General features: G+C 33.8%; 3 protein-coding genes and 2 pseudogenes across 4 annotated transcripts; 4 read left to right on the top strand and 1 right to left on the bottom strand.

Moving 5' to 3' along the window:
- The first annotated feature begins 379 nt into the window (after positions 1-379).
- On the top strand, positions 380-3218 carry LOC111299591 (ADP-ribosylation factor 1). Of its 2 annotated transcripts, none has more exons than XM_022894867.2 (7): positions 380-536; positions 960-1168; positions 1847-1917; positions 2272-2391; positions 2514-2632; positions 2731-2812; positions 2962-3218. In XM_022894867.2, exons 2-7 carry the CDS (start codon positions 1021-1023, stop codon positions 2965-2967), a joined length of 546 nt encoding a protein of 181 aa, XP_022750602.1. In that variant the 5' UTR covers positions 380-536; positions 960-1020; the 3' UTR covers positions 2968-3218. The 2 variants fall into 2 exon arrangements, with proteins under 2 accessions (XP_022750602.1, XP_089603692.1); XM_089747566.1 differs by having other exon boundaries at positions 430-536; positions 808-1168.
- A 1495-nt stretch (positions 3219-4713) lies between these two features.
- On the top strand, positions 4714-5494 carry LOC111299588 (monodehydroascorbate reductase 4, peroxisomal pseudogene; annotated as a pseudogene).
- Positions 5495-6458: 964 nt separating this feature from the next.
- On the top strand, positions 6459-7401 carry LOC111299590 (large ribosomal subunit protein bL12c-like; annotated as a pseudogene).
- A 3233-nt stretch (positions 7402-10634) lies between these two features.
- Positions 10635-14177, top strand: LOC111299586 (PWWP domain-containing protein 6-like). The gene is made up of 2 exons (XM_022894858.2): positions 10635-10844; positions 11010-14177. The coding sequence occupies exon 2, from the start codon at positions 11026-11028 to the stop codon at positions 13882-13884; it is 2859 nt and encodes a 952-aa protein (XP_022750593.2). The 5' UTR covers positions 10635-10844; positions 11010-11025; the 3' UTR covers positions 13885-14177.
- Positions 14178-14706: 529 nt separating this feature from the next.
- LOC111299587 (universal stress protein A-like protein) lies at positions 14707-17025 on the bottom strand. The gene is made up of 4 exons (XM_089748099.1): positions 16839-17025; positions 15407-15512; positions 15053-15137; positions 14707-14823 (listed from the first exon to the last, which is right to left on the bottom strand). The coding sequence occupies exons 1-4, from the start codon at positions 17023-17025 to the stop codon at positions 14707-14709; spliced, it is 495 nt and encodes a 164-aa protein (XP_089604225.1).
- Positions 17026-17351: the final 326 nt, after the last annotated feature.

Below are 17351 nucleotides of genomic sequence, written 5' to 3'. Positions count from 1 at the left end.
CGTTTTAGTCCTTGTACATTCTTAATTTTTCTGATTTTTTCCGTAAGTTTATCTTTATTTTATTTATTCCTTTTTCTCTGAATTTTAAGCTCAGCCAGAGCCAGCGGTTTTTGTCACGACTAAAAAAAGGCATCGTGCTCCAGATCTATATTTTTTAAAATTGATATAAAAAAAATATTTTTGTATTTTTTTATATTTATATAAATAAAATATGTATTATTAATAAATATTAATTGCAATTAATTTTTTTAAGTAAATTAATTCATTAACAAACAATTCCCTTTTGACTGTTTGCAATATAATTTTATTGCCCCTCGGAAACACATAAATTCCCGCAACTGCCCCGGAATAAAAATTAATTTCAAGATAATCCTATCTGGTCAAAACAATAAATAATTAATCTATAAAAAAAAATACATATTTCATATTGAGTTGATTATTTTTAGATGCCACGAATTAAATAAAAGGCCAGAAAAATTAGCGGAGAGGCTCTCAAGAGAAACAGATCAGATCCTCCTTCCAAGCTCTTCACAAAGGTAAACTAAATTAAGTTCCTTTTTCTCAAATCTGATTTTTCTTTTTCTCAAAAACAGGTTAAATAGATCCATCAAATTATTTGATAAAAGAAATTTTATTTTCAATGATTTATTCGAAGTTTTAATCTTTTTTAACATGTTTTTGCTTAGGGATTAATTTGATACATATGTGTGTTTATATGTTTTTATTTTAATATTTCTGGGTTCATTTCATTGTTTCTGAATTTAGGATTTATTTTATCGGTTTGGTTTTTTTTTTCTTTTTTTGCAGATATCTATTTGATGGTTTTTTTTTTCTGTAGATTTTTGGGTTGAATAAATTTTGATATTTGCTCTCAAGTTGATGTATTTTGCTTCAACTTTTGTTGGGTTTTGATTCTTATTGGTTTTTTTTTTTTTGGGGGGGGGGGGGGGGGGGGTTAGTGGTTGATTTGCTGGATTTTTATGCGAATCAGTGTTGTGAGCTAGAAAGAGAAGAAGAGAGATGGGGCTGACATTTACAAAGCTCTTTAGCCGGCTTTTTGCCAAGAAGGAGATGCGTATTTTGATGGTGGGTCTTGATGCAGCTGGTAAAACCACCATCTTGTACAAGCTCAAGCTCGGTGAAATCGTCACCACAATCCCAACCATTGGTGAGTTGTGGCAAAATCACATTTCATTGTAAAAAGAAAATTATATTTTTTATTGTTTTGGAATGGATGGCATGAGAATTCTTTATCTAATTAATTTTGATCCCTTAATTGTAATTGTGAAGCAAAAGAAATGGTTCAAAAGATTTCATTTTGATTTAGAATTCCGGTAGTGAAGCCTGATTTACCGACCTGTTGTATGTGAATGTCATTCCTTGTATATAACTGATGAATGATAGAGTACTTGGTTGTTATGTTATTATTGATTTGTGAACCATGTAGTTTTATCTTTATTTGGAAGGAAAATGGTTCTAGAGGAATCTAATTTCATATGATATGAAGATTTGAAAGAGAAGTCAGAGTTCCTGCTTGTTTTATGTGAACTTTCAACAGTATGGTTATAGATAATATATTAACTTCATGTCACCTTTTGGTAGATAGGGCTATTAAATACGGTTTTTGAGTTGGTTGAGTTTGGTGAGTTGTTATCTATTCTATATGGTTTTCTGAAAAAAAACTCCAGCAGAGTTACATTCTTTAGGTACTACCATCCAAGAGGTTTATTGATCCTCTTAGTAGATATATAGAGATTATTGTATGGATTGATTTTTCCTAATTAGGTGGCTTTTGGTGGTTTACCAAAGTCTGTAATGTTAAAGGTCAATTCTTACTTTTTTGCAGGATTCAATGTTGAAACTGTGGAATACAAGAATATCAGCTTCACTGTTTGGGATGTTGGTGGTCAGGACAAGGCATGCATCTTAAAAACTAATGAATTCTATGATATACATATGTTAAACTTTTTGCATCCTTTTCATCCCATATTTCCAGCAACATAACAATATCATGATGTTTGGATGATAAATCATGAAGCCTTATTTTCAAGAATGAGGAATGCATATGGATATAACACTCTACCATCTGATAATTTATGATGCCCTGATGATGATTATCATTCAAGAAAAGAATCCTTATTGGCATTTGTGATGATTATATTGGGGGCATAGTCAGCAATGAAGTCATATTCTTGGTGGAAATTCTACATATTTCTATTATGTCGCTTTAAATCTGCATACAGTCACCAACTTACTTTATTTCAAATACAGATCCGTCCTTTGTGGAGGCATTATTTTCAGAACACTCAGGGTCTCATTTTTGTGGTGGATAGCAATGACAGGGACCGTGTTGTTGAGGCAAGGGATGAGTTGCACAGGATGTTGAATGAGGTATATTACCTAGTCAAACAAGGAAAATCCTTTGAAATATATTTCGTCTTTATCTCACACAGGCAGACACTTGGCACAACTGCACAAGGGCTTAATATGCTAATGATAACATTTTTTTCCAGGATGAATTGAGAGATGCTGTTTTGCTTGTATTTGCTAACAAACAAGATCTTCCCAATGCAATGAATGCTGCTGAAATAACTGATAAGCTTGGTCTTCATTCTCTCCGCCAGCGCCACTGGTAAACATTACCTCTCTTGTTTCCTCTTTTCTACCCACATGTTTTACTCTCTCACCGTTTGTGCAATTTCATCTGATGTGATTTGGTGTCTGTTACAGGTATATCCAGAGCACATGTGCAACTTCTGGAGAAGGCCTTTATGAGGGGCTTGATTGGCTCTCCAACAACATTGCTAGCAAGGCAAGTGCATTAACCTCAAAACCTGAGTAGAAAAAACAGTTATGTCATTTGACTACAATGGAATGGATAACATAGATCAGATTCGTTTTAGATAAGTCAAAACAAGCTTCCACGTTCGCTTATCCACCTTGTTTTGCTTTCTTTTGCAGGCATGAGGATTGATGTTTTGGTTGTTCGTTGGAATTCTGGTAGCTCCGGAGAGGATAGCCTCCTCCTTGTCCAGGAACTTTTGTAATGACAATGTGTATTAGATGTAATAGGCTCTTTGCTAAACCTCTGCGCCAGCAAATACTTGTAGTTGCAAACGACACTTAATTTACACCAGCCTTTTGGAAATGCGATTTCTTGCTTATTACTGTTTGGCTTTTTATTTCTTTGTTAATCTGATACAGTATCTGATTTTCTATTTCTTCCATGAGCTGCACAGGGGAAGGTTTTCTTCACCCCTGTTTGTATTTTTACTTTCTTTGATGTTCTTATAATAAGGAGATTTTTTACCAAAAAAAAAAAAATAGTATGGAGATGCTGCTGTAAGAAACATGAAATAATTTTCTTATGCTTACAATTCATGTCGCGTTGGAATCATATGGCCTTTCAACTCCATATATCAAGCTTTTAACAAATGGCGAATGAGGTTTGCTCTTGATAATGAATGGTATTATTTATTAATTCAACTTTAATATTTTTTATATGAATAAATTTACTAATAATGAATTTAGTAAATCCAAATTTTTTTGTTTTATAATTTATCTAATAAACAATGAAAAAATAGTTGAAATTAAAGTTTACGCTATACAAATAACCTTATAATTTACGAGTTTTGATTTTCATATATAATTCATAATAACGTGATTGAAATTTTTTTTTCATGAAAAAAATACTAAATTATCTAAACATATTTAATCATCTTGCTTTCTCTTGCTTTGGATGGTCAGTCAATCTGTTTGTTACTCCTCTGTTTGTTATAATATGTTACCGAAAAAGATGAAATTTTGTATTAGACTCAACAGGAGGAGCTGACACATTTGTCAAAACTAGAGATCAATATGTCTGCATTTCTGGCTTAATTTTGTTTTATTGTGTGTCCGATAAAATGTAGGCTTTGAAGCTTGAAAATGTTATGTTATTTACGAGATTTAGCAGACGCAAACAGCCTTGTTAATCTGACGCAATATGTTCCGGTGGAAATGTAGTAATTGCTGGTGGTACATTGGGATGGAGTGAGCTGCTTCTTTGGTGATCAATAGGATAATAACGATTTGGTTTGGATCAGAATCAGTTTAATTTTTTCAAATATTATATAGTATTAGGAAAATTTAAAATTTGATCTGAGTCTGAATAAAATATCATTCAATTTGAATCGAAATGAATTAAATTTTATCGATTCAATTTGATTTATTAATTTTAATTTTTTTTAATTTTTATATATTATTTTAATATAAAATTTTAATATATTTGAGTAGATTTTAATATAAAATTATTATTTTTATTATATAAAAATTAAAAATATACATAAAAACTAAAAAATATATATCAATTTGATTTTTATTTTTTCAATTTTTCACTTTCTGATTTAAAATTTAATTCGAATTTAATATATATTTAATATTTAAATTTGATCCGAATCAAATAAAAAATAGACAAATCCAAACTAAATCGAATATTATGGTTTTGAATTGATTTTCAGTTTTTTTGCCCTAATAAAATGAATAAAACCATGGTTTTCCCTGAAGTACAATGTAGTGAATGTCCATAGTGCTGTGTTCTTCATTTATCGATCTAACAACTTTGTCTTTTTTTTTTTCTTTTGGAGCATTGTAGTACCCGTGATTATTACTAAAAGTTGCATTATGTTTTGGAGCAGAACCTGATGTTAGTTGATAAGCAAATCAAGTTGCTTTTCAGGTTATGGCTGTCAATCTTAAAGATCGAAGTCAGCTACCTGCAAACATGGCTGTGGTTGGACTTGGAATACGCCCAAGCACAAGCCTGTTTGAAAACCAACTGATGCTGGAGAAATGTAGGATCAAACTGAATGCAAAGTTGCAAACAAGCAACAACTCAGTTGATGTGGTTAGAGATGCTGCCTGCAACATTTCCAGTCAAGCTATTTGGTGAAACTCGCAGACTTGACCATGTTGATTCAGCCGGAATATCTGCAGAATATGCTGTTGCTGCAATCCTGGAACCAGGGAAAACAGGTGAGTTTGACTACCTGCCATTCTAATACTCCGGAGTCTTAGCATTGTCTCTTGACAGTTTTATCGGGACAATGAAGGAGAGACGGTGCATTTTGGGGATTACTCTGGGAGTATCTTTGGTTCTTTCCTTGAAGGGGGAATCAAAGAAGAGTAAGAAGCCATAGCCAATGCCACCAGGCTGAAGCCAGCGACTCAGGATCTGGCTGAGTCTGAAAAAAACCTGTCTACGCTTGGCATGCTACATCTGGTGCTGGTGTTGTTCTGGCGGTATCAGTATCTGCATTTGCATAATGTTATAGGAGGAGACGTGGCAGGTGGTGAGAAATCATTTTCCAGGCATCAGCAACTCTTGATTTCACCTGTAACACCATTGTTGCAGCACTGATAGAATAGAAGTCTGTTGAAATTATTACTCAATACAAAATCATATGAAAAACTATTGAAAATAATTACCTCCCCATCAAATCACTGTCTATATTTCATTAATAACAGAATTGTTTCATGCATTTCAGATTTTCTATTTTCCCATTCTCTTTCTCCACACTTGATCCTAGGGATTCAAATTGCGATTGCGGACATGTTTTCGGTCGTGTCGTGTTTATCGCGATTGCGTGTATAACGAAGATTATTGCGGTCATCACGATCATTAAGATCGTAATTTTTTTTAAATTTTTTATAATTTACTATAAAATGTAGTAATTATAATAATAAAAATTAATACTTATAATTTTTAAAGTAATTTATGATATTTTAATTTTTATTTATAAATTAAAATAATTTTTTCATGTTTTGTAGTTATGATTCAAAATGAAAATACATATTATAAATTTTTTTTTATTATACTTATGAAGTTCAAAGACATAAATATTATAAATACATATAATAAAAAAATATATCTTATATGAAATTAATGAAGATTATAATTAATTTAATTAAAAAAAATAGTGTTGAATATTTAAAAAAAAAAAGGCGAACTAACGGTCCTCTCACTGAAAGAAGTGAAATAAGCAAGCAAAGAACTTTACAAGTGATTCTTCTTGACCTGACAAAAAAAAAAAAGAACCAATCAAGTAATTCTTCTTGACCTAACAAAAAAAAAAAAGGAACGAACGGGCTTCGCACCGGACACAGCTTCCCATTTCAAGAAACAAGAAGAAATGAAGAGGAAGATCCGAGCTTTTCCACAAGCTCATGCCAAATTCTTTCTGAAATTCAGAATGAAAAAAATGACCTACTTATTGAGACTAAAAAGCACTCCGTCCGATCGAGATTGATCGGTTGCAATGGTTGCTCGTGGCCATTATGATTGTAAATTTTATTCATAATCCAATTTCAAATATGTAACAGTGACGAAAACTACCGAAACCACAAAATAACGGCCGTAATACCGTTACACAACCGCTATTTGAAATCTGCTTGATCCGTAACAGGGTTTCTATTTACAAGGAAACAGTTTCTAACACACGTGTGTTGATTGTTTCACGTGAGAATAAATGTGTTACCAACAGTCAACAACAGCAATTCCCTTCCTCATCCTAATCCTGTCTTCCACTCTCAATCCAAACAGAGGAAGAAAGAAAGCAAAACGCAAAATAATGGCTTCTTTGACTCTCGTCACTCTTTCTCTCCGTTCCCCATATTATCCTCCGCCTACTTCCTCTTATCCTACGCACCCCCTTCGCTTTCAAAACACCTCTCCAACTCCCTCTCGGTTCCACTGTCCCTTCTAACCTTACCCACCGTAGCACCTTCCTCCGTCCTTTCAACGCCACGGCAGCACCCTAGAAAATGAAAAAACTCGGTGCGGAAATCTCTTCGCTAACCTTAGAAGAAGCTCGAATCCTAGTTGACGATCTCCAAGAGAAACTCATCGTCTCCGCCACTGCTTTTGCCCCTGCCGCCGTTGCTTTAACCTCCCCTGGTTGTGTCGACGCTGGAGCCGCCACTGTAGAGGAGAAGACGTAGTTCGATGTGGTGATCGATGAGGTTCCCAGCAACGCGAGGATTGCCGTGATTAAAGCCGTTAGAGCTATGACAAATTTGGCTTTAAAAGAAGCAAAAGAGTTGATAGAAGGATTGCCGAAGAAGTTTAAAGGAGTTTCCAAAGAGGGGGCTGACGATGCAAAGACACAGCTTGAGGAAGCTGGAGCTAAAGTTTCTGTTGCTTAAAAATTAACTATTTCTTGAAGTTAAATTTTTTTGTATGATTTAATTGATGCAATTTTTTATTTTTAGTTGCTTTTGTTCTATCTGTTGATTTGAAATGTATAATATGATACTCAAAATGATGAATTTCTCTGAACTTGTAAATCAAAATGAGACATTTGGGTGTCTAAATTTTGAGATTTTTGATTGGATAAGGTTGCAAATTGAGTTGTTCTTTTCAAATTAGAGTGTCTTGTCTATCCAATTCAAAACCTAAATGGCCTGTAAATTTTGGGTCTGATTCTTATAGTTTAGTGCTGAATGGCATGGTTGTCTTGTATGAAACTGAATACCAGACATTGATTTGGTTTGTCTTGCCAACAAAAATTGAGTTTGTCTTAAGCATTGCATTTTGAGATGACAAGAACAAAAGTTTCAATTCTGGTTCTTGATGCCCGGAAGAATACTCAATACTTCATTACTCTTTCAATGCGTCATTGTTCTTCAACATTTTTGCGTCTTTCATTGTCTTACTCCATATATCTGCCGTAATTGGTTTGGATAAAACCAATTACCTCAAAACTGAAACCTTTTTTGGGTGCATCTTTGTTATGGAACGAGGAATTTGTCTCAAACCAAAAGAAAGTGTGCTCTTGAGCTGAATGGAGGGTTTCGTTTTTCAAGTTCTCAGAGATGATGTGATTTAATCCAAGCTACCATCTGTTTAAACCATCCATTAGCAATTCCAGACTCGGTTTTGAAGTCTAATTTTGAATCCGATGTAGATTATAACTAATCTAGGTTATTTGTTTCTGAGAGCTTTAGCATTCGTTTGAATCCCATCAAGTCATATTGTATGGTTACTGCTTGGTGCTGTTTTTATTTTTCCATGGGTGTACATACTCCAAGTCTTCTAATTCACCATTGTTGTCAATGTGCTTTATTATTATAAATACTCTTTAACGATGACAAAAGGCAGATCAACTTCTTCACTCTGCTTTCCTTCGAGGGAATACATATCCATATTTATATTTATACTATAAAAAAACCCATTTCCAACTCAATGCACGATGCAGTAACTGAGACACATGGTCCCAATTGGTGGGTGGACTTTGTGATTCTTATACCGAATTATCAATCACTAACAAGGAAATTAGTGAACTAAAGGGTTTAACTCTGCTACAACCTGATCGCCAAGTCAACGTTATTGACTGCCACGCTCGTCAAGTTAGCATAGGCCCGACACCCGTATCACTCGCTATTAGGAGGTCGACGCCTTAGCAGCTCGTCTAATAGTCACTCGCCTTATATCTTGCATAAACGTCGAGCCACTGTGTCATTTCAAGAGCAAGCCATCTGCCCGTAAAACTACTCACATTACATCACAACGCACGTGTCATATATATGTATATATGTGTGTGTGTGTGTGTGGAAGGAGGAGAATTAAATACATTCATTCTAACCCTTTTCTTTAGCCTTACGCCTTTTTTATTCTTTTTTTACAATTATCTTTTATATTTGATTGACTTGAACGTCCTACTGCATTTCGAAATTCTAATTCTCGTGCCTCTTGATTGCATTTTTTTAACTGTAATTCTAGTCATTCTTCTAGTCACCATTCATCTGCGTTTTAAGGCATTTTTATCAAAAATACTATCAACAAACTCGGTTTATACAATCATTTAAAAGAAAATCCAATAAATTAAAAATTTATATCTCAATACTTCGCAACTTTTTTTTTTTTAAATCGAACCTCAATAAATAAATCATCAAGTAGACATTTTTATTTTGCTCTAGTGTGGGATTGTAGCAGAATTTGTCGAAGTGCTCTCAAAATTTGTAGGAATGCATTTCTTATTATTAAAATCTACATAATAGCAATGGTCCAGGCTAATTTTAGGAAGGCATTCCTAACCTTTGATGATAATAATAGAACAGTTATATCTATTCACTTAGTTAATGAGGTCAACTTTTATATTGATTAACTCAGTAAGTGTCTAACTATCATGTTACTATTGAAGAGGGTTACTCGTTCAAACTTCTTATTATAATATGAACTTTCCTTTTTTAATAGATAAGATTGTCCGATTATCACTATTAACGTCCCATCAAGATATTATTTTATAATAAATCAATTAATTTTTAATTTATTTAAAATCATTAAATATAATTTACATCGATTTAAAGTTATTAAATATAATCTACATTCATTCAGGTAACTTTTTTTTGAATTTTATATAAATTTATTATAAATTATCAATAACTCTAATCATATTATTACCTTTTATCTCGAATATAAAATAAGAAGGTTCAAGTTTGTCAATTCTAAATCTTTCTCCGGGGAGCTTAGCATTCTTTGCAACTCATTTGCTTCCTCCATAAACTATTGACACCTAATTAATTTGAGCATTAAAGCACATCCTAAAAAACCAACTCCAAAACGTCTGACCATGCTTTTCTGCTGTAGGTATAAGTTGTTTCCAACACAACTCCTAAATCATCACCGAACTCGGTCATACCCAAAACACCATTAACAAACAATAAACTTTAATTCACAAAGTAATTCCAATCCTAACCACACAACAAAAAGTGAACTATTTTTTTCAATCAAAATTCTACTTTGAAGAGATAAAATAATTTAAAATTTTAGATATTTTCTTAAAATTTAGTAAAATGACAATCTTATTATTTGAAATTCATTTACCAAATTCTTTCAAAAAATAAATTCATTTACTAAATTAATTGGATTTTAAGCTAAATTAAAATTTAAATAGTAATATATCAAGTATATAAAATTATAAATAAACATTATAAAATGCATTGTATCATATAAGTTTGTATATAAAATTAAAAAATTATTATTAATGAGGCTTTGAAGTGATAATAATAAGGAGATTATAAAATTTTGAGATTTTAAGTATCAATTGTAATTTATGTGAATTTAATTTGATTTTATATTAAAAATTTTTAATTATATTTTAATTAATTATTTATTTATTTAATAATTTTTTATATACAATGTTACACATATTATAATTATAATTATTTTTATTTATAATTTAAAAATATTAAATTACACGTGTTAACCACAAAAGAAAATGCTATCCTATCGTACAACCTTCGTTTTTAAAATTCGTAACAATATATTCTTTATATATATATATATATTTATATATAGAAGATGAGTATAATCCACTTTCGCAACCTCAACGAAACAATCACGTTCGCCATTTTAATCTTCCACGTGTCAGTTGCAAACCGAATACAAGAAGTTCAGCGAGTACATTTCATTTCCCACTCGAGCAATTTTGTGGTGAAACCTTAACTATATGGTATGACGTGGACGTTGGACAAAGACAACAAAAGATTAAAGTCTTCTGTCTCCTTTTGTTTTGTCTTAATTTTAATTTTTTAAGGAAAAAAATAATTACCGCAAGTCACCACTTTAAAATCTGAGACCATGGATGTCCTCTGACAGCTTTTTTTTAATATTTTTAACATGAGATTTTCGTTTTACTTGTCTCTGTAAGAAAAAAAACCAAGGTTCAAAATCTCTCTAAAAATTCAGTTTCTCTATCATTTTATTTGAAGAATCTTTAAAAAATATGGTAAAGCCTGTCTCTAAAGAGTTTTTGTTGTAAATCTAAACCCTTTAAAAGAAAATTCTTCTTGTTCTTCATCTTCAGGTACTTTTCATTTTATTATTTGTTTTTTATATTAAATATAATTGTTCATTTCTTAATGGTTTTTATATTTAATAAGTGTGGGCAAGTGGAAGTGGGTATTTTGTTTAGTGATTTTTGTTTATTTTGTTGATTTACTTTGAGGCTGATTTTGTTAGAAACATTCAGTTTTTGCAGGAGAAAAATGGAAGCTTTTGAAAAGCCAGCAAAAACCCTCTTTAAAGATAAGTCTTTAGACCAGGATGCTAAACCCCCTAAAGAAGGTTCTAAAGGTGCTGCTGCCTTTACAGTTGAAAAACCATGGGAAAATGGTGTTAGGGTTTCTATAAATGGAAAGGAAGGTTCTTGTCTTGATGAAGATGGTGAGGGACTTGAGGATTCTGAGATGAATGGGGTTTCTTCTTTGTTACAGATGAAAGGAAGTGTTGGGAAGATTGATGTTAATGGTGGAAGTGAGAGTGCCAAAGGGTTTGGCACTCTTTTAGGTGCTGTTGATAAAAGTAAGGAAATTGGTGTTGAAAATATATTTGCGAGTGGTGATGATGGTGTCCCAGCTAAGGATATTCATGGGGAAACTGCGGAAATTGATGGGAAAGAAAGGACGGATTTGGATGGTAAGGAGAATGGTGATGGGATGATAATGGGGAGGGTGGATGAAATAGATGATTGGGGGTGTGAGTTTTCTGCTGGTGATTTTGTATGGGGTAAGATTAGGAGTCATCCATGGTGGCCAGGGCAGGTTTATAATCCATCCGATGCATCGGATTTCGCAGTGAAGGTAAGACAGAAGGGAAGATTCCTTGTTGCATACTTTGGTGATAATTCATTTGCATGGTGCCACCCGTCTCAGTTGAAGCCTTTTGAGGAGAATTTTGAGGATATGTCAAAGTTGAGTAATTCTAAGAACTTTCTCATTGCTGTTCAGACTTCCGTTGATGAAATTGGCAGACTTGTAGAGTTGAAGATGACTTGCTCTTGTGTTCCGAAAGAGAATTGTTCTGGACTTGACAGGCCACTGGCAGCTAATGCTGGGATAAAGAAAGGAGTTCTTGTGCCTGAAGGTGGAATTGGAAAGCTTTCATTTGGTCTCTTTGAGCCTGAAGAAATTCTTGGTAAACTGAAACAAATTGCACAGGCTGTTTCTGTGAGTAATTTGCTTGAATGTACAGTGTTGAAGGGCTGGGTTTCAGCTTTTAATCGATCAACAGGCCGCTATCAAATGCCCACGTACCACGAGCCCCCGTCAATTCCAGACCTTGAAGAAAATGTTAGAACTCTCGTGGTGGACATGAGTGACTATAGTGAGGCAGTGGAAGTCCCAATCACAGGGCGAGTTGAAGAAGGTTGGGTTTCTTCTTCATCAGGTCCCAAATTTGGCCAACACAGTCAAACTTTTTTGAGGTGCCCGGAGATTTTGGAGAATGGCATGGATCAGAGGAGGAAACAGAAAAGCATTGCTGAAATTATAAAAGGGGAAGTAGATGCTCAGGTCAGAAAGGATGAGGATGTTGCTCAGAAGGGAACAAATTCAGGTAAACAAGCATCCTCATCTAGAACCAAAAAGACGAAAGGAAAACATAAGGCTAATGGTGATGATGGCAGCAATTCAAGTTCCATACCAAGGAAGAGAAAGGGAACTGAGCTTTCAGGATCTCTTACAGCTAGAAAGGGCAAAAGATCTAGTGCTGAAACGGATGGCACCGGGGCCAAGGAAGAAGAGATCAATAACCATCCTGTCTCTGCTAAAAGGAAAGTGAATGTTGGTTCAGGGATTGGAAATAGTGGTGCTGAAACCAAAGGTCTTATTGAGAGTGGTTCTTTGTTGAGGGAAAGGAAGAAGAGCAAGTACTTATCTCCTCCTTACACAAGTCCAGCTGGGAAGCTAAGAAAAATGGACATAGAAGCAGAATCCTTGAAGGTTTCCAATGACGCTCAAGTAGGAGATCAGATGACTAAGGCTACTGGCAACCTTGTTAGGTCCCCTCTGGTTCTCGATTATAGTGGTGAAAGGAATCAACTCCCTGGAGAAGTTCATGCAGAGCACAAAGCATCAAATGGATCAAGTTTTCATATGCCGGAACAATACCTGAACAGCATGATCGATCTGGAAAAAGTTAACACTCCTGCCAATGAAGTTTTAATTGAAGTCCAGGCTATAGCTCTTAGTCCACAATATCGAAGGAAAAACAATTCTTTCAAAATTGTGGTGGAATTTTTATCTGTATTCAGAAACTCAGTATACCGACATGGATCCAACTACGAAATATATAATCAGTTTCAAACTCATACAAAGAGGAAATATCCTGATTCTGTGACTGGGTCATCAGGACAGGACCGAAATCTGACTGATCATGTTCCCTATGAACATAGATCCCGGCAGAAAAAGGTTGGAAAGAAGGATCAATCAAATCCCAGGCAAGCTACCGGGGCATCACTGAAGAAAACAAGTGAAGAATCAAAGGCACATAATCCTAAAATCAAGCAAATTGCCAAGGCCGCAGTTATGAAGAAAAATGATAATGAAGTTATTGAAAATGCTTCACCTGCTGCTCTCTTTGTGACTCTTGGCCCAGGATCCCCATTGCCTACGAAGGATGATCTTATCAGAATATACAGCAGGTTTGGAGATCTGGACACGGAGGGTACAGATATGTTCTACAATAATTTCTGTGCTCGTGTTGTCTTCTTAAGAAGCTCTGATGCCGAACAAGCCTTCAACAGTTCACAAAGTGCTAGCCCCTTTGGAGCTCACAATGTCAGTTTTCGGCTTCTTCCTCACTCGAGTGCATCAGCTCATGAGCGCAGGGAATTACCAAGTGCAAAAGCTTCTCCTCTAGCAAAGGACGGAGCCAAGAAATCTAAGAAGCCATCAGCTTCCCAAAGTTCAGCCGATCAGACATTGCAGTTTAACTACATCAAGCACAAACTCGAGATGCTGACATCATTGCTAGAGACAACTGAAGAAAAGATGTCCTCAGAAATAAAATCCAAATTACAAAGTGAGATGAAAGGCCTCTTGGAGAAGGTAAACACAATGGTTTGAGTCTTCATCTTAAATCAGGACATAGCAAAATACTGGATGAACACAGTTACTTATAGTCTTGTTTCTGGTTTAATGATATTACTCACCGTTAGAATGAATGGGTCTAGAAGTTTATGTCATTGCTGTTACATAAGTTAGGGTTTATATGATATATAGGTAAGTCATATTATTCTAGTTACCATTTGCCTATATTAAATCACCACAGGCTCCATTACAGCTACGCAGGCACATCTAGTACAAAATGCAGTAGTTGGATTATGCTTTTTATGAATAAATATTCAGTTACTTTTTGAGGGGACTGGATTCAGATTTTCTTTAAAATGTTGATTTTTTTATAAAAATAATTTTCGGTCTGTTCTTGCATTCTTTGAGTCTAAATCATTGCTTTAGCAGTGTTTTGGATCATGGCCCTGGCAATTCCCAAGTCAGATGGCTCTGCTAGACAAATACCGAAGCAACCTGGCATTCATGCTTTTCACCTGTTGAGAACGGTAGAAATTGGTAGTTTGACAGTGCCAAAGTGTTATGATCTTCCACAGTTGACCGTATTGGATGATAGAACTAACGGGCTTGGAGAAATTTGAATTTTACTAAAATAAAAGGGCAAAATAAAGGTTTCTGGAAGTAATTCAATCAAACAGCACGTTGTATAAAGTCCAGAAGAATAGCAGTTGTTTTTGCATACAATTTAAATACCTTCCCAGTGTGTTTCCCGAAACAAAAGCATTTAATTTCTTCTCCCCCACTGATATATGAAATAGGTACCAAGTAGTTTTAGAGTCTCAAGTCTATTAACAGAATGGTATAATCGAAAAAAAAATTTTAGTCATCTACAGGGTCCTGTGGAGTTTCATCTGGTCTGCGCTTGATCGTTACAGCAGGGCACTCAGCATGCTTGACGCAAAATTCACTCACAGAGTCACAGTTCCAACAAAAACCCTGCAGAAGCAAATTTTAGAAGAAAATTTAAGCTTTAAAGAACCCCCACCAAATTAAGTTTATGATCTAGAGATTGAAATGAAACAGATGAGTATCGAAGATGGAATGCATCAGGAACTAACCAAATTAAGTTTATCTAGAGATTGAAATGAAACAGACTAGTGTTGAAGATCAGATGCAGCAGGGACTAAGCATACCGTTGAAAAGGACCGAGTCTTCTACTACCAACAATAAGGAGATCTGGCTGGATCCTCATCACTTCATGATAGAACTTCCTTCGCATCGTCTTTCTCGATCCATGCTTTGCAAGCAATCTGCAATTAGCAAAATCTATCTTTTGCAGAAAACATAATGTTTAATAAAAAAAAAGCACAAAGATGAAATGGTTTAAAATTTTATAAAAAATTCATATGAGTTTAACAAAAAAAAAATGTATTTCTTATCTTTCGATATAAACTTTGATACGTAATTTTCATATAAAATACATAAATTATCCGTGTTTTACACGATAAAATACACAAATTGCCAGATTTATTTAAAAGAGATACTATTGAAGAGTGAATTTACCCCAATCTGATTACACCTTGTGACAAAGTACTCCAGCAAATGAAGCCCTCTTGCCCGGTCCCTGTGCTTCATGCTCTTGAAATCTTCAGGAGAGGCATAAATGCTGTCCATGTCATCGAAACCTAAATGGAAAAACATATTGAAAAGAGAACCATCGCTTGAATTGCCTCACATTGGCCAATTTTAAGACACTCAGAGCCTCAAACGAAGCATACAAGATCCGCCACTCGAAACCAGTTTTGCCACAGGAATTCATGTTTCAGAGTCAAAGCTTAATCAATTTCAAGCTTATACATGCCATTGACTGTATCTGAAAATACAATCCTGCTACCTTTTCAGGCAACTTTGACAGTGTAGTATGATCCGAGATTGCTAATATCCGGTTTCAATTTTTTTTTTTTAAATGTAATATATTTCAATACCAATTGTTTTGACATATTATTTTAAATTTTTAAATTTAATATAAATATATTTAAAAATATATATAAATTTGTACATTATAATACTAATAATAATTGACAAAATAAATATATAATATCTTCAAAAATCAAATAAATAAATTTTAAAATATAAAAAATAATATTATAAATTTTTTATAATATTTTTAAATATTTAACCTGATTATATGATATTTAAATAAGTATTTTTTATACAAATATTAAGATAAAAACAAAAAAAAAATATTATTGGCTTCATGATTGTTAAATTTTAAAAATGAATTACAATTATCTTTTTTGAAAGAGATTAAAATACTTATAACTTTAATTTGATAAAACAAAGTATAGAAAAAAACAAATTACAATAAAAAATAGAGTAACTCAATTTTAAAAGTTATTTTATTAATTAATGTTATTTTTATTAAGTTAAAAATAATCAAATAATAAAAAATAAATTATAAATTATAAAATATATTTTATATTGTTGAAACAAGTTAATTCGTTAAAATTTATTCAAATCAGTCAGAAAATAATCAATATTACTTGATATCAAATTTGATATAAAAATTATGTTTAAATATATTATATTTTGATATAATTGAAATATATCGATCAGACCGATACCAAACAAATTAGCAACTATGATATGATCCGTACTTTAAAAAAGTACTTCAAGGGCTTTAACATTGTTGAATAAAAGTAAAACCTTTGACTTTCGGTCACTTTTCCAAATTTTCTGTTTTTCAGTAGCTAAACAGAAGATATTCTTAGCAATCAAACAACATAACAAAAGATTCAAGAAACGATCAATCAAATCAACATCTCGTAACCTCATAAATCAGAAAATCGCAGTAATGTCGATAAATCCAAGCGCAATCAACAATCGCATTCTCACACACTTTACAAACCCTAAACAACGACAACCACGAGCGAATAGAAAACGTGCTCAATAAAATTCACAAATTTATGGATAAAGGGCGCAGGAAAAGCGAAGAGAGAGAAAGAGAGAACCATCTTCGTCGGGAACTAGAACGTGTAGGAAGAGAAGCTTGAAACCGGAAGAGTTTGATCGAACGATCTTCTGAAGAGTCCACTTGAAAGCTCCTCTGCTGCTTATAGAAGCATGAGGGTACCCTCTCATCGTTGACTCGTTCACTGCCAACATTATCCGAGCTGCGGATGCCTCACTTGTCGCCATCTTTCCACCCCCAACTCATTGAGCCTCTAACTCACTGAATCAGTAACCACTCTCTCTCTCTGTGTTTAAGCTTTTTGGAACTCTCTGGTTTTTCGAGACACGAAAGGCTCTGCGAGGGAGGTCGTTAAATGTGGAGCGCGCAATGCCCAAAAAGCGTATGATAGGGATTATTAGGAGATAATTGCTCTCGTGCACTTTGGCGGTATAACTTACACTCCAACCCGGTAGATTTGAAGTGATGGCGTCATCTTTTTCCGAAAAATGGCGGGCCTTTTTTTTTTTAATCTTTTTTGGGTCTATTTTGTAGTTGAAATTACTGAAATGCC

This window comes from Durio zibethinus, chromosome 18 (assembly GCF_047325235.1).
Source record: "Durio zibethinus cultivar Kanyao isolate XHJ-2024 chromosome 18, ASM4732523v1, whole genome shotgun sequence".
NCBI classification, from domain to species: domain Eukaryota; kingdom Viridiplantae; phylum Streptophyta; class Magnoliopsida; order Malvales; family Malvaceae; genus Durio; species Durio zibethinus.
This window is presented reverse-complemented; position numbering and strand designations above follow the sequence as displayed.

Excerpts from the sequence above, each read along its gene's own strand:
- LOC111299591 (XM_022894867.2), top strand. The coding sequence starts at position 1,021 with ATGGGGCTGACATTTACAAAGCTCTTTAGCCGGCTTTTTGCCAAGAAG. Across the intron at positions 1,169-1,846 it reads CACCACAATCCCAACCATTG|GATTCAATGTTGAAACTGTG; the intron begins GTGAGTTGTGGC and ends ACTTTTTTGCAG. Across the intron at positions 2,633-2,730 it reads TCTCTCCGCCAGCGCCACTG|GTATATCCAGAGCACATGTG; the intron begins GTAAACATTACC and ends TGTCTGTTACAG.
- LOC111299586 (XM_022894858.2), top strand. The coding sequence starts at position 11,026 with ATGGAAGCTTTTGAAAAGCCAGCAAAAACCCTCTTTAAAGATAAGTCT.
- LOC111299587 (XM_089748099.1), bottom strand. The coding sequence starts at position 17,025 with ATGGCGACAAGTGAGGCATCCGCAGCTCGGATAATGTTGGCAGTGAAC. Across the intron at positions 15,513-16,838 it reads TCTAGTTCCCGACGAAGATG|GTTTCGATGACATGGACAGC; the intron begins GTTCTCTCTTTC and ends TTTTCCATTTAG. Across the intron at positions 15,138-15,406 it reads CTGGAGTACTTTGTCACAAG|ATTGCTTGCAAAGCATGGAT; the intron begins GTGTAATCAGAT and ends TGCTAATTGCAG.